Genomic DNA, 25,784 nt, shown 5'->3' with positions numbered 1-25,784 from the left:
TATTTCTCTCTCTCTCTCTTCCTTCTATGAAATAAATAAAATAAAATAAAATTCAAATAAAAGAACAACAACTAATAATTCTGAAAGCCCATCAAGTAAATTTATTTCATGGAATCCAGACACAAGACAGAAAAAGGAGTAGGGACTTCCCAAGCTACAGGCTTATAAAATAGGTTCAAAGGTACTTTAAATTATTACAAATTACTCTTTTTTATGTATAATAGAGATTTGGAAATAGAAAAGGAAAGAAAGAAGCACTGAAAAAGTATACATAGCATAATATTTGGGAGAAAGTAAAATTTGTACCTGTAATATTTATTATAGAAGAAAAAAGATTGAAAATAAATGAATCAAACATAACAGCTTAAATGATTAAAGATTAAAAAGTAAAATAAACTAAAGCAGAAGAAAGAAATTATTTCAGTGGAAAGAACAATAGAATGAACATTAGAAGCTGGTTTTTTGAAAATTACAAAAAAACTGGAGAAACCTTTGACTTGTTAGATGAAGAAAAATATATCAGTAACATTAGGAATGAATAAAGAAGCATGAATACAGACACAGAAGATTAAAAATTATAGCATATTACAGCTTTCTTACTAAATGTGAAAGAGCTATCAGGTGAGTGGTTTTCTAAAAAAATATATAAATTGACAAAAGTGACATAAGAAAAGAGCGTCAAAAAAGGTAGACCAGTAGCTATAGATAAAATTGAAAATCAGAAATCCACCCTAAAAAATATCTATTAGACCTGGATGATTTTATATACAAGGTCTATCAAAACACTCAGGAACATATAATTTTAATGTTAAATAAACTTTTTTGACACACAAACATAGACTATTTTCCAATTCATTATACTAGGATATAATGACCTAGATAGTAAAACCACACAATTTTATAAACCAGTGTACATTGACCACACTCACCAAGTAAAGGCCAATCCAGTTTATGAATATTAATATAGACACCTTAAAATAACAATAACTCATACATTAAAATACAGTAAATGATACTTTATTGTGTGCTTAGTTTAGATGGATTATCTCCATCTTTTGAGAATCTTAAATAGTAGCTGCCATTCTACAGATGAGGAAGCAAAGGCTAAAAAATTCATCATAGTCAAATGTAGTTTACCCCTGGAATGTAAGAATTGCTTCACAGTGGGGAATTTTTAAATGTAATTCACTATAATATGGTGATTGTTGCATTACTGTTATATAAATTTATCTTGTTAGTCTGTAACTGTTTAAAGTGTCATCTGTGATTTAAAATAAAGTTGCATAAACATGATTAAAAATTATAAAATTTCAAGATAACTTAGTTTTTCTTCCCTTATTTAATTATTAATCTACTAGAGCCCTGTTGCAAGAAGATTCCTGCAAGAATAGGCCTTTCTCGGGCCTATTCCTACAAGAATAGGGCTTCTGCAGCTGGAGCAAAGCAGAGAAAGGAGCGAAGCCCACCGAGGAGTATGTGAAAGCAAATTAACCACCATCTTTGTTTGGTTGATTTGCATACTCACTCCTGATTGGCTGATGGGCATAATGGAGGAATGGTCAATTTGCATGTTTCTCTTTAGTGTAGATTTTATATATGTTAGAGAAACTTACAAGAAGAAAATAGTTCATTCATGTGCATAAATACCAAAATCATATCTAGTGTTGTCTTTTTAAATAAAGAATGTTATTGTTAACTATGATAACAAGATTGAAAATTCTGTGGGGAAAAAATTTATTTTTCTAGCAATTCTACTTAGTGCCTTTCTTATAAATAATTTTTACGATTTTAAATTGTATCTTTTGTATCTTTTTAAAAATACATGTGTAGGTGCTGGTGATATTTTTTTGTAATCTAGGAAGAATTCATCTTTCTTTTTGTTGCTTAGGTACAAATTATCTTGAAGACAGTCCACCAGAAGGAAGGGCAAGAATTAACTGCTTTGCTGAATGCTCCACATATTCAGGTAGAAAATGTATAGAGCATTATGAAAATGTAGTTTTTCCAACTTGTAAGTCTCTCTGAATTAGTCCCTTAGGGCTAGAAGAGACTTCAAGTATTATCAATAGGCTGTTTGGTTATTTACAATTCCCACTATGAAATAATTGTTGGATTATATATTTTCATATTTAAAATTTAGTTTTGAAATAACTTATTATTCTTTTAAAAAATTTCTTTTCTGTTTCATTTTCCCTCCCATAAATTTTTATCAATGGTTTTGGGCCTTAAACTTGATTTTTTTTTTTTTTTTTTTTGCATTATAATAAGCACATCAGGCTTTCAGAACCTATCCTAGAGTATGCCTGTTATTCCTAACACATCTTTTTATTATTACTTTTGTTGTTGTTAATCCTCACTCAAGGAAATTGTTCCATTGATTTTCAGGGATAGTAGAAGAGAGAGGAAAAGACAGAGAGAAACATTGATGTGAGAAACACATCGATTGGTTGCCTCCTTCAGGAGCCCTGACCAGGGCCCAAGCAGGGAAGGAGCTTGCAACCAAGGTATGTGCCCTTGACCGGAATCAAACCCAGGACCCTTTGGTCCACAGTTGACGCTCTATCCACTGAGCCAAACCAACCAGGACCCTAACACATCTTTAATTGTTATTAGCTTGAAAGATACGAGGTTGCATTTTTACCTCCTTGGAAGATTTAGAAACAAATCTGAATATATCATTAATTATAGTATTTCTTTTAAATGTTTAATGATCAGAATACTATGGATTTTTTAATGCTATGGATTTTTTTTAATTTTTTTTTTAAACAGGCACTTTTACTGGCCCATGATAAGGTTGCAGAGCAGGAAATGCAGCTCGAGCCCATTACAGTTGAGAGAGTTTATGAAAGCGTTGGCCAGTACGGAGGAGAAACTGTAAAAATAGTCCGTATAGAAAAGGCTCGAGATATTCCATTGGTAAGTATTCCATGTATCTGATCTGAGATCTTTCTACCCAGTGATCTTTTGTATAGAAGACAGTTAAAGACCCCTTCATGTTTCTGGTAGTTTTTCTCTTTTGAGATAAATTTATTGAAATTACGTTCTTTCTCATACTCCTTTTTCAGAGAAAAATATGTTCATCTTTCTCACCTATATTTGATGAAAATAATAGCTTGTGAAATAACTGTTGAGGAACAGAGGGATAAGGAACCTGCTTTATTATTCTAATTTTAAAAAAATCTGATCTTTTTATTCACTTAAAACCTGTTGAAACACAATTATGTATACTTCACATATACTTAGAAGTATTTATTAATGTTAATGTTTGTTTTATAGTTTTTATATGTAAAACTTTTTTAATCTCTTCTCAGTCTGCTATTATTGCCTTAATTTTGTTTCCTTTATTTTTAAGGATATTCTTGAATCCTGATCTCAAATTGTGTTTTGAATAGTGGGATACATAAAATACAGACCATATTTTATGGGCAGTTTATGTAACTTAGTTTTTTTCTCCAGTAGAAAAAAAAAATTAGGCAAGTTTAGGATAAAAATCTTATAAATTCTGTCTACTTTGAAGCTTTTTTTCTGTATTTTATATTTTCATTTTTGAATGTATTAGTTTAATTTTATTTCTAATTTGTGTAATATTAATGCTTAATATATTTTAATGTGAATTGGATGTAGCTATAATATTGAACATTTGAATAATCAACCATAATAATTTTCATTCCCCATCATATTTTAAATTTTAAAAAAGGACTTTTATAGATATGTCATGTTCTCTAATTGTACCTAACTATAGTATAACCATTTTGAATAGCATCTAACATACAGAGAGCAAGTCTTCAGGTGGTTTTTAAGCAAGTGCATTTTTCTGTTGTATACTTGAAAAGCCTACTTGATTTTGAGAATTTTAATGAATGCAATGTTTCTGCAGCAGAAAATGTAAGGAAAATGGTCGCCTAAATAGTAACCTAATTATCTTGACTTCTCTAGCTGTCAAGATAACTAAAGGCTAGTATTATTGAATAGAAAAAAAAAAAAAGAATTTAAAAATGAAGAAATCTTTAACCAAAAAATTGCATTTTTATTTTTAAATTGGATGTTGATTTTTTTTTAGGGTGCTACAGTTCGTAATGAAATGGATTCTGTCATCATTAGTCGGATAGTAAAAGGGGGTGCTGCAGAGAAAAGTGGTCTTTTACATGAAGGAGATGAAGTTCTGGAGATTAATGGCATTGAAATTCGGGGAAAAGATGTAAATGAGGTTTTTGACTTGTTGGTAAGTTGACAGGCAGGCAAGTATTTGGTGGGTTCTTAAAAGTTGATTTTTTGTTATTAGACTTCAGAATAAAAAGTTTTTAAGTATTTTTAAAATAATTGCTAAGAGGACTAGATAATTTCTAGCCTAATTTTCACATGATGTTTTTACAATATTTATTAGAGTTTTATTTTGGGATGGGTACTACTGTTTTGTTTTGTTTTTTGAGCTTTATTACTATCAAGTATATTTTATTTATCTCTGAAGTCACCAATATATCTCATTAATTCATTCAACGTATATTTATTTAAGTCCCTGCTATGGGCCGGCTGCTAGAAAAACAGTAACAAAACAAAGTCCATGCCCTCATGATATTTTTATTCATTTTGTTTGTGATCTACAATTAATTGTTATTTTCTTAATCATGTTAGGTTATTAAGATATATAGGACAATACATGTACATCGTCCAGTAGTTACATGCGCTAGCTATTTCAACTTAAATTAATAATTAAAATTGTTTCTCATTCCTAACAACTATATTCTAGATAAGAACAGTATGTAGCTAATGGCTCTCATATTATGGTATAGATATAGAACATTTATATGATCAAAGTAAGTTCTATTAGACAGTGCTCGTATAATCAGGAAGCTGTTTATAATCAGCTTTTGAGAGCAATTTCTGATCACTGCATATATCTTCACAAACCAGATTTATATTCTTATTGACTTAACATCAATTGTTACAATAGGATCGCTCCTATCTGCTGATGTCTGTTGACAAATCTAGAAAACATCCTTAGTTCTTATTTTCACTGAACCACATTTATTGCTTTGAGAGAGCAAAGTGCAAATCATTGTATTTAGCCATTGTTTTATTGGCTGCTATCTCTAGGTTGAGCACTGCTTCCTGCTATCTTAGGACCAGAAATTATGCTTATTGTTCTATTGACTAAACTGGAGGTATCTGAACAATAGTTAGTGGTGTACAGGGTAATAATAGTGAACCTAGCAATAAGACTATAGAATTAAAAATAGAATGGATGTCAGAGACAAAGCATATGGGAAGTGAGAATATTTGTATCACTTTTCTTATGCTAGTCACAATTACTATTTCAATTTCTACTGTATTAAGATGTATGTATATCAGAGTAGGTAACCCAGAATTGTTATAGCACTCTGGTATTGTCCAACCTTCACTGGGTATCTTCCTAAACTTACTCTAAGTAGAATATCAGAACCCAAGACTGATGGGCTAAATGGCTTTGCCCAATGTGCCAGAATTACAGAATGCCTTATTACTGGCTAGCTCTACTATAATGGAGTCTATGAAAGGCATAATTTGTGCTTTCTGACAAAATGGGATTCATCTTTACTGATTTTTTTTAAGTCTCCTAGGGGTTCCAGAATAGTCCACTGTAGGGAATATTGATCATAATATCATAAATGATTGTCATAATGGATTTTAAAAATTACCTAATCTCTCTATTACAGTCTGATATGCATGGTACTTTGACATTTGTTCTGATCCCCAGTCAACAGATCAAGCCTCCTCCTGCCAAGGAAACTGTAGTAAGTGATTTTTTGTTGTTGTTGTTTATTTGTTGTCTGATGGCTACAGTTTACTTTTTTCTAAATTAATGAAGTTTATTTTTTAGAGTAGTTTTAGGTTAACAACAAAACGAAGCAAAAAGTTCAGTTTCACATACCTCTTATCCACACATATGCATAATCTCCCCCACTATCATCATCCTGCACCAGAATGGTACATTTGTTACATCAATGAATTAATGGTTCCATTATTACTCAGAGTTCATCCTAATATACAAAATCCCTGGGTCATAATGACCAGTAATGACCAAGGTTCCACCAACCGAAAGTCAGTCCTGCGGTCAGCACTGGGTTGCTGGGCAGCTGCTTGCTAAGGGGGCTGCATATCAGGGCCAGAGAGAGATCTGAAGAGAGAAACAGGGACTGATCCATTGCCTTTGTGGCAGCTTTTGATCATTTGCCTCTCTCTTTCTCTCCCAGTCTAGCCAGCAGCTGCACCTACCGTATTTTCCGGCGTATAAGACGACCCTCTAATTTTACAGTTAAAACATAGGTTTAGGCCTATATTCGCTGTATAAGACTACCCCCCCACTTCCGAGGCAACACCAGTTCTTTTTTTATTAGACCGCCTCTCTGACTCTGGCCAATCTGAGCAGGCTTTTTACTAGAACACAGTGTAGCTTCGGGTACAGAACATGTATAATTTGCATGCATAAAAAGCCTGCTTGGATTGGGTGAGTTAGATTTTCCGTTGACTATTTTTCATTTCAAAAGTCGTCTATACGCCGGAAAATACGGTACTTTTCTCTCCAGGCATCCCATCAGGGCTGCTGATCAGCCCTGCCTTTCTGATCAGGCCCCATTGATAGGCCCAGTGACTGCTGACTGGCATAGAAACTGATCAGTCAGAACCAAATTGGCCTGCAGGGGAGGGCAGTTGGGGGCAAGATCACGCCAGTGAGGGAGGGCAGTTGGCAAGATTAGGCAAGCAGAGGGGTTAGGGGCAGGCAGTCAGGCAGGCAAGAGAGTGGTTAGGAGCCAGCAGCCCCAGATTGCTAGAGGGATGTCCAACTGCTGGTACAGGGATCGGGCCTAAACCGGCAGTTGAACATCCTGGAAATGGTCCCCTATTGAAGATGGTGTAGGCTGGGCTGAGGGAACCCCCTCCCCCTCGGTGCATGAATATTAAAGCCTAAATGACCAGTCAAGCGGTCACTATGGCTACACTGACCCACCAGGGGGCAGACACTCAATGCAGCTAGCCTCTCATGGTTCCTCCCCAGCCCCCCAATTGGCCCCAATGGGGGGGGTCAGCTAGCCAACCTCCTGGGGTCCCTCCCCCTGGCCAGCTGGCCCCCCAAAAGGCCTCGACTTCCAGCCAGGCTAAGAGACCCCACCTGTGCATAAATTCATGCACTGGGCCTCTAGTAGTTTTTTGAGTTTTTTTTCCTACCAGTAGTAGTTTTAATAGGATTCATTTTGGATGCTATACATCCTATGGGTTTTACAAATATGTAATTCCATTGTATCATATAGATGTTTCCCTGACCTAAAAATCCACTGCTCTGTCTATTCATCAATTCCTCTTCCCAACCATGGCAACCACTGGTCTCTATAGTTTTGCCTTTTCTAGAATGTCTTATAGTTGGAATGTCATATATTATAGTTGGCCATTTCAGATTTATATTTTCATTAGTGATAAACGTTTAAGTTTCCTTCATGTCTTCTTTTTTTTTTTATTTATTTATTGATTTTTTACAGAGTGGAAGAGAGAGGGATAGAGAGCTAGAAACATCCATGAGAGAGAAACATTGACCAGCTGCCTTCTGCACACCACCTACTAGGGATGTGCCTGCAAACAATGTACATGCCCTTGACCAGAATTGAACCTGGGACCTTTCAGTCTGCAGACCGATGCTCTATCCACTGAGCCAAACCGGTTTCGGCTCTTTCATGTCTTCTTATAGCTTGATAACTCATTTCTTTTTAGCATTGAATAATCTTCTGTTGTCTAAGATATACAACAGTTTATCCATTTGCCAACTGAAAGACATCATGGTTGCTTCCAAGTTTTTGAGTTATAAATATCATTGCTGTAAACATCCTTTTGCAGGTTTTTGCATGGACATAAATTTTCCATTCATTTAAACTTAGACCCACACAAACACTTATGCAATAGATGTTATTGTTTGGGGTATCAGAAGTGTCACCTTAAATATTTCTTGCACTCAAATAAAAAGGAAATTCACTAGTTTTTATATAGATAAATATGAAATATCAATATTTTAAATGAGCAAACTCATAAAATGTCCTTTAGAATTTTTGTGATTTGTAACTGAACTTAGTCTTTTTCTGTTATTATAGGTGGATTTATTTAACTTAAATATAACAATGTAGAGGGAAGAAGTGCTTGTACACTCGTATTTTAGAATGAACATTGCTCTTTATGTTTAACATTTACTCAACTAGCTATATTAAAAGACAAACTTCCTTACTATGTGATCTAACAGTCCATTCCTAGGTGTATATCCAATAGAATTGAAAACAGATATCTAACACAAACTTGTACTTGAGTGTTCACAGTAGAATTATTTATAACTAGAAGCCTGGTGCATGAGATTCCTGCACAGGGGCTAGGGGTAGGAGTTCCTCAGCCCAGCCTTCACCCTTTTGCAGTCTAGGAGCCCTTGGGAGATGTCTGACTGACGATTTAGGCCTGCTCCCCAGGGCAGTCCGACATCCTTAGCATTGCTGCGGAGGTGGGAGAGGCTCCTGCCACCACTGCTGCGCTTTCCACCTGACCCAGGCTTCTGGCTGGGGGAGTGCACACACCACCAGGGGGCAACTCCTGCATTGAACGGGATTAGGCCGAAACCGGCTCTCCAACAAGGGGTCCCGGATTGCAAGAGGGAACACATCAGGCCAAAGTACCCCATCAGTGCACAATCAGGGCCAGGAAGGAACGCAGGAGGTTGTCCAGCCAGGGAGAGATTGCAGGAGGGCTCCAGGGCATGTCCAGCCTGTCTCGCTTAGTCCTGATTGGCTGGACCCCAGCAGCAAGCTAACCTACCAGTTGGAGCATCTGCCCCCTGGTGGTCAGTGCATGTCATAGCTGTTGAGCAGTCTTAGCATATCATTAGCATATTACACTTTGATTGGTTGAATGGACGACTGGACACTTAGCATATTAGGCTTTTATTATATAGGGTAGCCAGGTAGTAGAAACAACCCAAATGTCTGTCAGCTAATGAATGGAAAATGAAATGTGTGATATTATTTGGCAATTAAAAGGAATAAAATATACTTCAACTTGGATTAACCTTGATAAAATTATGCTGAGTGAATGATGCCAGTCACAGAAGCCATGTGTTGGTTAATTTATATGAACTGTCCAGAATAGGTAAATCCACAGAGACAGAAAGTAGATTAATAGCCTCTTAGGTGTAGGGGTGGTGAGTGAGGAGGGAATGGGAGGTATTGTTAATCTATATGGTGTTTCTTTGGGGGCTGATAAAAATGTCCTAAAATTGTTGGTAGTTGTACAACTCTTAATTAAACCATCTAGTTATGTACATGGTGCTTTTTATAGTATATGAATTATTTCAATAAAGCTGTTAAAAAATTACAGACTTCTAAGTGCTGGGTTAACATGAAAGCCTGATCTGTTATATCTGTTATTACTCTTAACTTTTATAAAAGCATAGTAGTTTAAAACAGAACACAGTTTCATTTCTTTCTCAATATATCATCACATTTTCAATATATATCATCATTCGTCTTTTTCCTTTATTCTTTATGGAACATATTAAAATTGGTAGTATTGCATTTGCATCCTTCCTTCTGTATAAAGTTATTTTGTAGGAGGAGAAATGAGGAAACAGTTTGTATCTGGATTCCAGTAGCCTGGTTCTTTGTGCACTGTGCCTTTCCACATACCTCCTGCAAACAAGCCGTGAACTTCAAAAGTAACTCTTCTCTTAGAGAAGACACACAGAGGAGGGATATGACCCTATGTATGCGGCTTTAAAAAGAAAGGGAGAGCCCTCGTCGTTTTAGCTCAGTGAATAGAGCATCAGCCTGCAGACTGAAGGGTTTGGGTTCAATTCTGGTCAAGGGCACCAGGTACCTTCATTGCAGAGTCAGTCCTTGGCCCTGATCAGGGTACATGCAGGAAGTCAATGTGTCTTTCTCATGTTGATATTTCTCTCTCTGTCTCTTCTCCCCCCTTCCACTCTCTAAAGATCAATGGCAAAGTATCCTCAGGTGAGGATTAACACAAAAAATAAATAAATAAAAGAAAGGGAGAGAAAGGAAATGATGCTCTTTGAAAAGATAGCATTTGAGCCTGGCCAGGTGGCTCAGTTGGTTGGAGCATCATCCTGTACACAAAAAAGGTTGCGGATTGATCCTTACTTGGGGTGCATACAGGAGGCAACCTGTATGTTTCTCACATCAGTTTCTCTCCCCCCCCCCCCCCCGACTTCTCGCTCTAAAAATCATAAACATATCCTAGAGTGAGGATTTAAAAAATAAATACAATATTTGGTTTGTAGAGATCTTTTCAAAATAGAAACAATGTTGTGCAGTATTTTTTCCTCCATTTCTTTTATTGTGAAAAACTCTTAATTGCAATATCTCTTGTAAAGTTTTTATAAAACATAACTGGCTTAAAATGAACCACTATTAGTAAAGCTTGCAACTGAAGGTTTCCAAAAAAAAGAAAACGACGATAGGAAATCATTATTTGTTGTTGTTGATAATCCTCACCTAAGGATATTTTTTCCAATGCTTTTCAGAAAAAGTGGGAGGGAAGCGGAGAGAGAGAAAAACATTGACCAGTTGCCTCCTGCATGTGCCCAATTGAGGGGTGGGGAATGAACCCTTTGGTGCACAAGCGATGCTCCAACCACTGAACAGCTTGGTCAGGGCAGGAAATCATAATTTTTGTTGGCATATGCAAAATAATTATCTATGAGATTAAGAAATTAAAACCAGTTTCTTGAGCATCATTATGGTACAGGTCAAGATCTAATAAGAGCAAAGGTATCTTTTTGTAGATAAAGTACTATATGTGTTCAACTAAAACTGTACTATGTTCACTGGCTCATTTATGTCACAAATGGCAAGAGCAAAGTGTTAGGAGAGGTACTTCCTTATGCACCACACAGAGCAACAAGTGGCTGCTTTATCCTTTTGGGAGGGCACAGGTCTTGGCCCTTTTGTAGTTTACTTCCTGGGTGACTAACACATTTATCCAGGACACATGAATTGCTTAAATTATGCTGTTTCTCTCTCTCTCTCCACATTGACTTAGAGACAAGTTAGAATTCCCAGACAGCTCTATAAAACTTTAGATTATATTTCACAATATAATTGAAATAATATGGAGAGAGGAAATAGAATATTTGAGCGGAAGGCACATTTTTCATATAGTAATGCTCTAATCCAGCGATTTTCAAACTGTGTTCCCCAAGAATTTTTAAAACCTGCAGTACCTGACTATTTAGTCAGGAACACTAACCTCTTTTCCCTTACACTGTCAAATTAAAATATGACAACAGCTAACAAAAAAATAGCCTTCCAGTCATGAATGAATTAAAATTATTCTTATTGTTTTGTCAGATCTGCAAAAAATGTATTTTTTAGTGTGCCATAGATTTTAGTAATTAGTTTATGTGTGCCATCAGATGAACATAGGAATAAATTAAAATGTAGTGGGATCATGCTGCTTATTAGTAATGGATTATGCACTAGAAAATTCAGAGTACTGATTATCCAATAAATGTTAGCTATATGATATTTACTCTGCTGGACACAGTACTAATTATTTTATATATTTTATCTCATTTAATTCTCACAGCATCCCCATTAAATATAGATATCTTTATTATTCCCATTCAACAGGCATTGAAACTAGAACTAGAACAGTCAAGTTAATTGCCCAAGCCCACTATTGGTAAATGACTGAGTCAGGACTAGAACCCATGCCTATTCCAGAACCTATGCTCCTAACTGCTGGGTAGTGTAACAGGTAATGTCCCACAAAGCCACTAAATATGGGTTTCTGCATCACTGTTTATTTTCAGCTCAAAGAACTTAAAAAACTGAGAGCATGCCTTCATGAAGTCTTCTGATTTGTGGGGTCAAGGTTGGGAGGATAGAGAAAAGTGGTTTAAGGGTAATGTAAAGGCCTCAGGATAGGAGGATGCTAAAGTTACAGAGAAGGGATACAAACCATAGAAATAGCCACTAGCCCAATGGCATTAATTTTAATTATTGGAATATATTCTTAGGAGTCCCAAATAATTATTTTCCTTACAATGAACATCTGTTGGATCTCTTTTGTGTATTGGGCACTGTGCTAAACATTGGGTTTATAATAATGAACATGCAAAATAATTATAGTTTGCAGTAAGTGATAAGGTAGGAATAAGCACAGTGTGAACATTGAGAATAAAAATAAGTGGAATCAATTACATAGATGGTCAGGAAAGGCCTCTTGGAGAAGGCAACATGAAGCCAAGACGGTAGAATGAGATGATGCCAGGCCTGTTAATTGCCAGAAGAGCTTTCTGGTAAAATATCTAAAGAATTTCGTTTTTGGAAAGCCTGAGGGCATGGAGCAAAGCCGGAGAGTCAAGAGGCGAGGAGGGGATTCTATGAGATGAGGCTAGAGAGGTAGATAGGGCCAGGTCAAACAGGTTTCCTTGGCCATGCAGGGAGTTTGGATTTTAAACATAGTAAATGATCTGATTTTTATTTCACAAACAAAATACAAAACATTTCTGGCTTCTATGTATAAATTGGATCAGTAAAGCCAATAAGGAAGGAAGAAGATTTAGGAAACTGTTGCTGAAGTCATTATGAAGTATGATGATGGCTTAAACGTGGATGATAGCTGTGGCAGTGCAGAAAATTAGTCAGGCTGTATACTGGAAGTAGAAATGACAGGACCTTGTAATGAATGTGAAGGGTAAAGGAAAGAGGAAGCAACGATGCTTGAACAACTGGGTGGACAGTGGTGCTTCTTATTAAAGGGAAATCTGGAGGAAAACAGATTTGGGGAGAAAATCAAGATGTCTGTTTTATAGATTAGAGATATCTGAGGGGTACCGCAGAGTTCTTGTTTTTACAGATCAAGAAGGGAGACAGACGGGGGGGGGGGGGGGGGGGGCTTTATTATATTCCTTTTGCTTCATTTAAACCTCCAAAGCTCCTTAGCACCTCAGCTTGTTAGTAACTAATGATAGTGTTTTGCATACCCTTGTACACATATGCAGTCAACAGAGAGATGAACTTAACTGAAGAAAACAGATGAGCCTAAGAAAATACTGCTCCCCAAATACTGTTATTTAACTAGACTTCCCTCTTTCAGCTCATAATTTCTTTGCACTAATGAAAAACCATAAAATTTTAATTATATTTATGCTAAGTATTTTGTGTTGCCATTTCATCATTTTTTTTTTTTACCCTTTTTATCTTTTAGATCCATGTAAAAGCTCATTTTGATTATGACCCTTCAGATGACCCATATGTTCCATGTCGAGAATTAGGTCTCTCTTTTCAAAAAGGGGATATACTTCATGTGATCAGCCAGGAAGATCCAAACTGGTGGCAGGCCTACAGGGATGGGGATGAAGATAATCAGCCTCTGGCTGGGCTGGTTCCAGGTAAGGACAAAATTGTAGAAAGTACATATATAGTTAAAAGAACATTTAAAAAGCAGACCTTCACAGAGAAAACTCTTTTTCATGCCTTTTAAAAATAATTTTGAATAATTGCTTTTTCATGCAGTTGGGTTTTTATGTTGCAACTGTAGCATAAATATCTTGAATACAATTCTGACCAATTTGTTGGGCTTTAGAATGAAATTACTATGTAATATAATATTAGATCTGTTCTTTATGTGTATGAGATTATAGAAAGTTACAAGTCATCTGCTTTCAAACCCAAAAGTTGGAAACAAATTTGTCTATATTTGGTAATATTTCAGGAAAGGAGGAATGAATGAGCTTCTCATACTGAGTTGAGTGGCTGATGCTTTACCATTGATTCTTCACAATATCAGCTGCAGGACATTCCTCAAGAATCCTGGAGTATTGGGCAATCATCATGGTTCTCTACTCAGTGCTTCTGCCAAATATCAATTTGATATCTTCTTACCATGCCAGCCTTAGCCCATAAATATTTAGAACTGGTGTTTATTGACAGATTGATTACATTGAGTTTCTGAAAGTATATAGATGAGTCAAGGAGATTTCAGTGATATCATTTGCAGGTCTTTTATGGGACAAATAAATGGACCCACCTTAGTTTGAGTTTGATAATGGTTTTCTGTTAGAAGGATTTTTAAGAGGTCATAATGCCCATGTCCCATTGGTGTCTGATTCTATCTCAAAAACAGTTACATATGTGCATACTATAAAAATGTGCCATAGAAGTATCACACTGTAATGTTTTTAAACATCTTAATATGTAAATTATTAAAATTATTTTGTTCCTTATTTTTTTCTCTGTTAAAAACAAATACTCGTTTTCAAATATTAATGCTCTTAAAATTTTCCCTCTAGTCATAGTTATTTGTTTCCCTAGAAATACAATCTGTATAGCTCTAGAGATAACCTGGTTGCCTTTAATACTTCTTATGTGTGTCAAACTCATTATTTTCACTTGTGATTTTATGAAACAGACTTCATTCTATAGGTTATTCCAACATAGATGGAATAAGAATCCCTGGCATGAAATGGAAAGTAGATATAACAATATAATATAAAAGTAGACCTCTAATACAGAAATTTTGAAGTAAAATTATTTTCAGCTTTCAGAAAAAAATGTATTTGGACTTAAGGCAGATGTCTGAAAAGAAAATGAAGGTCAGAAACCTTGATAGCTTCCTATATTAAAAACATAATTCTTAGAGGAAAAATAGTATTGTTTTCATTTATTTGTATCGTTAGTAAAGGTGGAAATTTTAAAAATCATTAAAACATACATACATACAAAGAAAAAGAGGAAAGAATAAATAAAAGGGAATATGTTGAGTAGTGTCTTGGAGTTACAAATTGATGAATATTCACATATTATTTTGTAAAGTTAACTTCTGGAATGAATTTGCTTGATTTCCTATAATTCCAAATGATCCAGCATAATACTTTTCATTTAATAACTACTGAATGAAAGCTTTGTAAAAATTGAGCTACTAAATTTTCTAACACTGACTTATGATTTATCTTTTCTAATAAGTAAGATAGTCTAGTAATAAATGTCTTAGAATTGGTTGAGAGTGAGATTGAAACTTAATATGTTAAACATTTGGAGGCTTATTTATAATCATAGATGACAGAAGGAATTAGGAGGGCATATAAATGAGTAGTTACTCCTGGTGTTTTCCCTTGATGTTTTTAAAAAATACTTCTATTCTTCTGTCTTAAATATTTTACTCTTTTTCCTTTCTGCTCTTAAGGAAAAAGCTTTCAACAGCAAAGGGAAGCCATGAAGCAAACAATAGAAGAAGACAAGGAGCCAGAAAAATCAGGTTGGACATTTTTATTTGGCATTAATGAGAGATTTTTTGGTCTTCATCTGTAAGTATATTTAAATTTACATATCAGTTAGAACTGGCATGAAAGATGTATTCATGGCAAGAGTGATGTAAAAGACAAAACTGGTTATCTTAGAACTGTAAAGAAAGGACAGGATTTAAATATTGAAAATACAATACTTCCCTGGAAAGAGTTTTCCTATGAAAACTAATGTTTATAAATTTAAATTAACTATTTGAGTGCTTCTATTTGAAATATGTAGCTTTGTTTAAGGAAGCAAATACCACATTTATAGTTATGTTTATGATTATTCAACAGGAAAACTATGGTGTGCAAAGAAGAATAAAAAGAAGAGGAAAAAGGTTTTATATAATGCCAATAAAAATGATGGTAAGTTCCACTCCCAGTGATAACTGGATTTATATCTGAAAGAGGCCAAAATTAAATTGATATTTTCAGCTAGTTTTGTTTCTGGTCCTGTTTTGCCTCTTAATGTGACACAAGGGCTTAAGAAAGTCATTTAACAAAAATATTTTCCTTTAGAATCCTATGAGTAATGCAGTCTTTTGAATTTGAAGAAAACTGCTATAAAAATTAAAGTATAATATGTGTGTGTGTGTGTGTGTGTGTGTGTGTGTGTATGTATAGTGCTATATGGATATTTCTCTAATTTTGAGGAAATGGAACTGAAATTTCTCTTAATTTTTTTCTACTCAAACTCTTTGTGAAATTGATACATGCTTCTAACAAATTCTAACAATATAGCTGTATTTAAAGTAAACAATATTTTGTCTATAATAACTCCTGTTACTAAAACAATTCATTCCACAGAGCCTGCTATCTGCTAGTAGTCAAGTACATGGAGTTTTTTGTTCTATTTTAAAGTTGGTACTTCTCTTAAAATCAAAAGCTCTGATAACATGTGACTCATATTCCCAAGTGACAACACTCTGCTGTACCTGATGATGGCTGTTGCCTTTATTTTGGGCACCTACCACTGTCTTTGTTTAACAGTTTCCACAACTTCCATTTTTATAAACCAACCTGATTTACTGCTCTCATTACCTTCTTGGTTGGTCCTGTATGGGCATCAGATATTCTACCTCTGCTTTGGTTCATGTTAGAAACAAGCCAAATAATAAAGTCAAGGCAATCCTTAACTTCTTAAATATTTATAAGATTTATCAGTACCTTGAAGTTTTTTAGGCAGCATAAATTAAATCAATGACAAAAATTATATAGATTGTTGAAAAACTCCGTATAAAACTATATCAGAGATTCCATTTACTTTAATTTTTTTTTTCAAAATAAACCTTAACACTTTGTTATATTTATGTAACTAAGAAGATTTATTGAATTTTTAATCCTTTCCTCTATATTTGGGTAGATGATTAAATCTGTATTTCATGTTTTGAAGTGCACTAAAATTAATTAATTCAGCTCGAATAGCTATTATACTCTAGAAAATTTGCAAATCTGAAATCTACAGATTATGAACCAAGTCTGTACATCACAGTGCTGCCAGGAACTCAGCCTTTTCAGAGTGAAAAGATTTTGGGAAGGGAAGGTGTCATCATAATTAATATTTTTATTAATAATAACTCGTTTATAACTTTTATTCTAGGGAAGCTAACTATATATACTTTTAATACCTTCATCCATTTAGTTCTCACAATAAATCCCTTGATCATACAGATTAATAAATTCAAATTCAGATATTAAAGTAACCTGCTTAAGTTCTTACAACTAAGATATGGTTGAGCTGAAATCTAAGCAAATATAGTTCGTACTCTGTGCTCTGGGCCAAGCACTAGCACGACGAAAGTGGCCCCTGCTCCCATGGAATCAGAGTGGGAGGGTCTGACCACACCTCTGACGTTCTTTCCCAGTCAGAGGAACTGGTGCGCGTGAGAAGATGGCAAGCTGCTATTGTCTGCCTTTGTTCTTCCGGCTTACCGGCTCTGATTTCATCTGAATTATGGGCTTTAGGAATGTTAGCCCCTCCCCCATCGTAATTTATACCTCTTCTTGAATCATGACCTCTTATTCCAGAACAAAGTAAATATAAAAGCAGGAAGTGTGAATGGCAAGTTATATCATCTCAGAAAAGTTTTCCAGCTATCTCTGATATCTCTGATTGTAGCCACTATTTTGAATGTTCATACCACATATTGTGCCCAGCATGCACATTAGGTCTGATCCTTAAACTAACCCTCTAAATAATGTGTTAGTATCATCATTTTGCAAAATGGTAGATGTTATTCTCATTAGTTTACTACCTGGTACCCTACCCCCTGTCAAAGTACTGACTGCAAACTAGCTATTTTACATAAGGATCAGTATTATCAGATTATATTAAACATTCAAACAGTCTGAAATAAGAGAAGCAATAAAAATTTCTATAATGATTCACATATTGTCTGATTAATTTTCATAGTATTCTGGAAAGGCTATAATGACAGGGGAAAATACTCGTGATATAATACTATCTTGATCCAAAAAGTTAAGTGTTTTTAATAATAAATTGTGCTCTTTCAGTTTTTTCGGAAGATGTATGAGTGTATGTTTATTACATAGCAGTAAGTCTGTCTAAAGAGCTTAACTTTTTCTTTTTCTAAAGACTATGACAATGAAGAAATCTTAACTTATGAGGAAATGTCACTTTATCATCAGCCAGCAAATAGGAAAAGACCTATCATTTTGATTGGCCCACAGAACTGTGGCCAGAATGAATTACGTCAGAGGCTCATGAACAAAGAGAAAGACCGCTTTGCAGCTGCAGTTCCTCGTAAGTTTGGATACATTCCCATTTTCCTGTGCTTTCAGTTCACCGCTTAGAATCTAACTTACACAGGCAATTATCAAAACATCGTTGTCAGGAAAGAAAAACTTTGTTTTAACCAAATTTTCTTGAGAAATTTCAGTTTTCTTAAGGATATGGTACTAATCACTTTCTAAATGAATTTCATTTTGCACTTCCTATAATTCCCTGTTCACTATGGAATCAACATCGGGTTTCAACAACTGATGAAGAAGATAGAAATTTAGACATAATCTCTGACCACAGAAGTTCTGTTTAAAAATTATATGGTACCTTACATAGCACCTAATCTTACAGAAATAAACTTCAGAAAAGGTGAATAGTAGTGTTTTAAATGCAAGATGAATTAATTTAAAGTGTAAACATAAAATATATTATTATTAATATAACTATTAATAGCATACAAAAGACAAATTTTTGTTCATTTCTCAATTTAGAAATAAAACCAGTATTAAACACATTCTTAAATGTTCCTAACATTTCCTCAGTTCATTATTGTATACTGTATTATGAAATAAAACTTTTTTCTGATTAGCAAAATTACTCCACATCCTTACCATGATCAATACCAATTATTTTTACCTGATTTTGTCTGTCTAGATACAACTCGCAATAGGCGAGACCATGAAGTAGCCGGTAGAGATTACCACTTTGTTTCTCGGCAAGCATTCGAAGCAGACATAGCAGCTGGAAAGTTCATTGAGCATGGTGAATTTGAGAAAAATCTATATGGAACCAGCATAGATTCTGTACGGCAAGTGATCAACTCCGGAAAAATATGTCTTTTAAGTCTTCGTACACAGGTAAAGCTGTTTTGGTTTAGGGTCTTGAACTTAAGGACATTTTTTGCAAAGTAATTTAGTGGAAACTGTATTTTGGTCCAAGAACCACAGAACCTAATTAAGTTCTCATATAACTTTTCCCCACTACTCCCTATCTGAAACCAGACAGATTGCTAAATCTCAATTTTCTCAGTGTCAAATACATACATACATACCTACACATATACATGTACATATTTTCTAAAATTTAATACAGTAACTTAGAAATTGGGGATTTTAAAGATTGTTAGTTGTAAAAAAGTTTTTCTAGTCTAGACAGCTTCAGAATAAAACTTTCTTAATAAATCTACTGCATATGTCAACTTAGGAAATATAAGCAGTGGTTAATAAATATATAGGAAAGGAAATTGACTCTAAAATTGTTCCCTTGAGCCCTAGCTCAGTTGACTGGAGTGTTGTCCCATACACCAAAAGGTTATGAGTTCAATTCCCATTCATGGTACATACCTAGGTTGCAGGTTTGATACCTGGCCAAAATTTTTATCTCTTTCTCTCTAAAACAATTAATAAAAACATATCCTCTAATGAGGATTAAAAAATAATAATGAAAATAAATAAAATGGCTCTTGAAATAATTAGATTTTCTTTGGGTTTTTTTGGTTTTTAGTAGATAAAAGAGTTTAGTCTACTATTTCAATTGTAAACATTTGAGAGAAGTATAAATGTTTTTACTAAACTCCTTCAGAATTCTTGTATTATTTGGACCAGCAGATGTAACAAAGAACGTTGAGAAGTTAAACATATTGTCTTAATGTTTTTAGGTTAATATAGGGAGGGTACGACCCTATAATTCCCATTTTGATGGACTGCTTCAGTTGACAGCACGCTGTCATGTGGTGGCAAAGGTGACGTGAAAGCCACACTTCCCGCTGAAGCTAGTTTAGCTCAGTGGATAGAGCTTCCGCCTATAGACCAAAGGGTCCCAGGTTTGATTCCAGTCAAGGGTACATACATTGGTTACAGGCTCCTCCCCTGCCCAGGCCCTGGTCAGGGCTTGTGAGGGAGCAACCAATTGATGTGTCTCTCTCACATCGATATTCCTCTCTGTCTTTCCCTCTCTCTTACACTCTCTCTAAAAATCAACAGAAAAATATCTTCTGGTGAAGATTTTTTTTTAAATTTAAAAAGCCACACTTCCCAATTCAGATAGTCTCCTTTTCTTGGATGTGCTTTTCCAAAATTTGTCTGTGTGTGAAGTTTTTTCTCTCTGTGCTTCCATTTAGAACCTGGCACATTGTAAACTGACTGCTCATTTCTACTTTCTCTAAAATGGATTTTTAATATGGTTATTATAATCTGCATGTGATCTTATAAACAGAGTATTTTAACATTACATAGTGTAATCCTTCATTTATTTTTATTTCATTACATAAAAAGAGTGAACCAATTGTGTGTGTGTGTGTGATTTTATAAATATACAATATATATTTACAATGAATAGTAGGATCTTAAAATATTGTGAATTTTTTGTTACAGAGATGTTTGGAAACACTCATAGGTTATGGTGTTATTGTTGTTTAATGACATTATTATATTCCAAGTATGTTATTGGGAAGTAGTTAAATAAAGAAAATTATTTTAAAGATCCAAAATATCTTTTCTTTTCAGTCATTGAAGACTCTCCGGAATTCAGACTTGAAACCATATATTATTTTTATTGCCCCCCCTTCACAAGAAAGACTTCGGGCATTGTTGGCCAAAGAGGGCAAGAATCCAAAGGTAGAGTTATTATACTGTTGTATTATTCCACTGAAAGTAAACATGAAACAATCCTGGCTATTATGACACAATACTTAAAAACTACATCAGCTTGAGCTTTCAGAGTGATTATTCTTTCTGCCATATCACTTTCCCCCAAATTGCCATGATTGCCTCTGGTTAGACTCTGGCAGCTCTCCAAAGAAGGTGGCTTCTCTTGTTGTTCCCCATAGATTCCCTATTGTACCCCAAATATGTGGCAAGATTTGGCATTCCTTAACACTTCCTTGATCTTCCAGCAGGGATTATGTGATACTTCTAACACATACAAAAAGGGATCATCATATTCTGAGGGATTGCCCACTGTTCTCTGCAGATATTCTCCATGTGCGGGGAGCCAATATTGAGTGCCCTTGTTTTTCTCTTTTTTCTCATTGAAGCTTTATATTTTTTGTCTCCTCCCCTTGATCTTCTTACATGATCTGAAATGGAAAATTTTAAAAATTATTTTAGATGCTGAACATGGTTGAGGTAGTCTATTATATACTAAACGTTATTAATAATTCGATGATATGGCTTTTTATTTAAATGTGTGAACTAAAAACTGTCATGTGAATTGCTTTGTCAAAGTAACAAATACTTAGTCTTCCTTGTTTTTTTCTGATTTTTATAATATTTCTATTTAATAGCGGAGTCAATCTCATTTCATTTGCTATGCCCCTACCTCTCCTTAAAAGCCATGAAAACAAGTAATAATGTTCTTCCTTGAAAGTTATTCAAAGTATATAATAACACGCTTTTCCTTCGATTCTTGACTTTACCACAGCCACCAACCCTTCTACTTCAAGATACTTTTTCACTCTAGGTCTACTTACATTTCTTATTCAGTCTATATAATGGGAAGCTAGTATTTTTCAATGTCTTAGGCTCTAGACATCAGGGATTTCCTCATCCTATATGTTGAACACAATGTTTAGGCTAAGTAGATTAGCTAGTTAGAGTAGTGTTTCACCCTTTATTTTTTGCAGCACAATTATAAGTTCATAAGTAAGTGGGATCAGAGTGTCCTTAGCACTTGGGATGGTACACAAGAAATATGAGACATGGTCACTTGCTATTTTGTGGCAATATATAATAAGAAAAATAAGGTTAATACTCTATGAAACTTAGTGCCCAGTAACTGGTAAACAAGAAAAGGAAAGGGATGCATCTTAAGGACCAATGATCCATTCTGCTTGTTCAGCCTTATTTTCTGTTTCAAGCATGCACGCTCTTTTTCAGTTAGGCTATTCTTCAACAAGGATTCAGTGTTGTGCCATACACCGTTCCAAAACACGATAAGCAACTTTGTTTTGGTTAGTGTTCTCTGGCAGTGCTCTCATGGCATTTTTTGCCTACTTTATTTTAAATTAGTCATCCTAATTTGAGTGAGAAAGATACCAGTTACACCTATTTTTAAAGCATGGACTTAATCAGTACCAAAATGTTTTAATGGTATACAATATGCTTGATTTTCTAATTAGAATTTTCTAATTTTTAAAAATCAACTTTATTGAAGTTACTTTACATAAATAAAATGCATACATTTTACTTGTACAATTCATTGAGTTTTGGCAAAATGCATACCTGTGTTACTACTATGCCAATCAAGATTTAGAACAGTTTCATCACTCCAAAAATTTCTCTCATGTTTCTTTTATGTTAATACCCCTCCAACCTTCCCAAGGCAAACACGAATCTGCTTTATGTCACAATACACTTGTTTTTTCTGTTCTTAAAATTAACATAAATGGGACCACATAATAGGTTTAAGTTTGCATCTGGCTCTATATCAGTATAATGTTTTGATATTGATCTATGTTGCATCTAACAGTAGTTCATATTTTCTGTTGCTAAATGCAATGTATACCATGATCTAAATATATTACAATTTGTCCACTTACCAGTTAAAAATATTTGGGTGGTTTCCAACTTTTAGTTGGTGTGACCAAAGCTGCCCTAAACATTCATGTTCTTTTGGTGGACATATGTTTTCATCTTCTTGAGTTGCATCAAATGCTAAGTGCCTGTTTAACTGTATAAAAACTGCCAAATTGTGTTAAAAACATTTTGCCACTTTATGCTCTCACTTTGGTTCCATTAGCTCCACATTTTTACCAACTTTTACTATTGTGTGTAGCAATTTTTTAGTGGTAGTAGGTGTAAAGTGTTATCACTATACATTTTCCTGTTGACTGATGATAGCATCTTTTCACATAGTCGTTTAGGCATGTTCTTTTGTGAACTGCCTCAAGTATTATTTTTTAATTGTTATTTTTCTTATTCTTTATATCTGTATATAGATATTTTCTCAAAGTCTTTGTATCTTTAATTATTTTGAAGATCAGAAATGTTTAAACTTAGTGAAGTACACTTTTTTTTAAAAAAAAATTCTTTATTGATTAAGGTATCACATATTGTCCTCAACCCCCCTTTCCAATCCTCTACCCCTCCCTACTCATGCCCCATCCCCCTATTGTCCTTGACCCCTGGTTAGGCTCATATGTATGCACACTGAAGTACACTTTTTTATTTTTCTTATAGTTAATGGGTTTTTTATACTAAAAAATATTTGTCTACTCCAGGATTATGAATATTTTATCCTTTGGTTTCTTATAAAAACTTTCTTGTATTAGCTTTTACTTTTAGTTCTGTGATCTATCCCAGGTTCCTCTCTATTTTAGTGTGAGGTAAGAGTGGAGATTGGCTTTGTGTTTTGTTTTGTTCTTTAGATCACATGTGGATATCCAGTTGCTGTACAATCATTTCTTCGGAGGGGAGGGGAGGGATCCTTTTTCCCATTGAATTACATTTGTACTTTTGTAAAAAAAAAAAAAAAAAAATGACCACAAATAATGAGCAAGGAGGGTGTTGGGGGGTGATTATAGATTATTTCCGGACTCGAATCACGTATTTATGCTAATATTGAATTGAATATCGTAGCTTTATTTTAAGTCTTGGAAAATAGTCATAAAAAGGAATGAAGTGATATATACTATAACATAGAACATATAGTGTATGATTCCATTTTATGAAATGCCCAGGATGAACAAATCTATAGAGACCTACTGTAGATGAGTAGTTGCCTAGGGCTGGAGTGATAGAAAATGGGGAGTGGCTGCTAATAGGTATAGTTTTCTGGGGAGTGGGGCGGGGAGTGATGAAAATGTTCTGAAATTGAATTGTGGTGTTCATTGCACAGCTCTGTAACTATACTAAAACCTCTTGAATTGCACATTTTAAATGGGTGAATTTTAAATGAATTAATATATCAAGAAATCTGTGGCTGTTTAAAAAAAAATCTCAGTAGGCTTTATTGTAGAAATTGAAAGGGTTTTAAAATTTATATGGAAATTAAAAGGAATATTCGAAACCCTTTAGAAAAAGAAATGAGTACTTTTGTCTTTGTTAGTTTTCTTTGTTTGTTTTCTATTTAATTGACGTGTCTTGTTTTTATTCTTTCATTCTAATTTACATTAATTTGTACTTGCTCTACTGTCTTCCGTAGATGAGTTTTAAATCTTTTCTAATAATATGAAGCTACAAATTTCAGCAGTTGTTTAGTGTTGTGTTCTATAGAATTGGAAGTTATATTTCTCATTATTATTTTGTTAAAATGCTTTCTATTCTCTATGTCACTTTCTTCTTTAGCCCATGGGTTGTTTTTTTTTTTAAATATATTTTATTGAATTTTTATAAAGAGGAAGGGAGAGGGAGAGTTAGAAACATTGATGAGAGAGAAGCATTGATCAGCTGCCTCCTGCACACCTCCTACCGGAGATGTGCCCACAACCAAGGTACATGCCCTTGACCAGAATCGAACCTAGACCTTTCAGTCTGCAGGCCGACACTCTATCCATTGAGCCAAACCAGTTAGGGCATGCCCATGGGTTTTGTTTTTGTTTTGTTTTTTTTTTAGAAGTATGTAATTTCCACCTGTTTAGAGATTTCAAAAAATATTTTATTGATTTGTAATTCCATTGTAGTCAAAGAACATACTCTGTTGGACCTTAATTTATGGTCTAACTTGTGTTCTGTATTGGTGTATGTTCCATGCACACTAGTTAGAATATATATTCTGTATTTGTTTGGTAGAGGGTGATGTATCTGTTGCCTTTTAATTTCACTTACGTTTTATTTTTATCTCCTTTGATATTTCCAATAGTGCTTTATCACTCACAAAATAAAAGTGTTGTATAAAAACAAATCCTGTTTTAAGTGAATGAAATTTCTAGCTGGAAAGTGATGGTGTTTCTCTGGATACAAAATGTAAAAAATCAATTGATTGTACTTTGAATCTCAGAATCTGTTCTGTTAAAGGGGGCCTTGAGAGCGGTAAACTGATAGTCTGAATTTAGTCACCCTATAGGCTAATTTTAAGCAAAAACATTTTGTTTCATTTTAGTCACGAATTATAATTTGAAAAATAAGAGGAAATTAAAACTAAGTAATATAAAAACCATTTTGGAAAAAGATTAAATAATTTCTTAAATTTGATAAAGAAAAACTAGGTAGAATCTATGTAAGATGTGAGGTTTAACATTTACATTTCAACTTTAGCACCACAAAGTTTAAATTCTGTTTTGAGTTCTGAAATATTTTTTCAATAATCTTAAGCTTTGAGTAGACATAAGTTTCAGCAAGAATGTCAGTGTGTTTGGTTACAATAGTGTAGCAGAGTCCCTGTTAGGGAACAAAGGATTCTGTGTACCACAGCCAGATACACAACATTCCAGAATGAAAATGAGAGAGCTACACAAGCAACTGCCTCAGGACAAGCCAGAGCTGTCAGACTTTTAATATGTTTTTCTACTGTTATAGAAGTTCAACCAGCTGAATGATAGAAATAGTTTTGTATTGTGGGTCCAATATAATATGTAACTTATATCAGACATTTGGACTTGAGTTTAATTAGTTTTCTTTATCGACAGGGGTGTTTTGGAGGCAGTTTCATTTTCTTGAACAATTGTGCCTGATAATCAGGCACACAGCCTTGCCTCCTGCTTGTCTATGTGAAATAGACATTTCTCTTACCCAATATTTTAAAGTAGCCGCTCTGTGTTGTTTCCCAAACTCTTCTTAATATATTTTT

General features: G+C 34.4%; 1 protein-coding gene across 3 annotated transcripts in view; it reads left to right on the top strand.

Moving 5' to 3' along the window:
- PALS1 (protein associated with LIN7 1, MAGUK p55 family member) overlaps nucleotides 1-25,784 on the top strand; it is a 75,785-nt gene that overhangs the window by 45,986 nt on the left and 4,015 nt on the right. For all 3 annotated transcript variants that reach the window (XM_084866641.1, XM_084866643.1, XM_084866642.1), the window contains 10 exons: nucleotides 1,889-1,966; nucleotides 2,770-2,916; nucleotides 4,061-4,222; nucleotides 5,694-5,771; nucleotides 13,237-13,420; nucleotides 15,214-15,285; nucleotides 15,611-15,682; nucleotides 17,913-18,080; nucleotides 18,714-18,916; nucleotides 20,564-20,674. In XM_084866641.1, coding sequence (XP_084722767.1) covers nucleotides 1,889-1,966; nucleotides 2,770-2,916; nucleotides 4,061-4,222; nucleotides 5,694-5,771; nucleotides 13,237-13,420; nucleotides 15,214-15,285; nucleotides 15,611-15,682; nucleotides 17,913-18,080; nucleotides 18,714-18,916; nucleotides 20,564-20,674 — 1,275 coding nt within the window. The remainder of the gene's footprint in view (nucleotides 1-1,888; nucleotides 1,967-2,769; nucleotides 2,917-4,060; nucleotides 4,223-5,693; nucleotides 5,772-13,236; nucleotides 13,421-15,213; nucleotides 15,286-15,610; nucleotides 15,683-17,912; nucleotides 18,081-18,713; nucleotides 18,917-20,563; nucleotides 20,675-25,784) is intronic.

Source organism: Pipistrellus hanaki, assembly GCF_964339955.1.
Source record: "Pipistrellus hanaki genome assembly, chromosome: 1".
NCBI classification, from domain to species: Eukaryota; Metazoa; Chordata; class Mammalia; order Chiroptera; family Vespertilionidae; genus Pipistrellus; species Pipistrellus hanaki.
The sequence above is the reverse complement of the archived record's forward strand: the minus strand, read 5'-3'. Positions and strand labels throughout refer to the sequence as shown.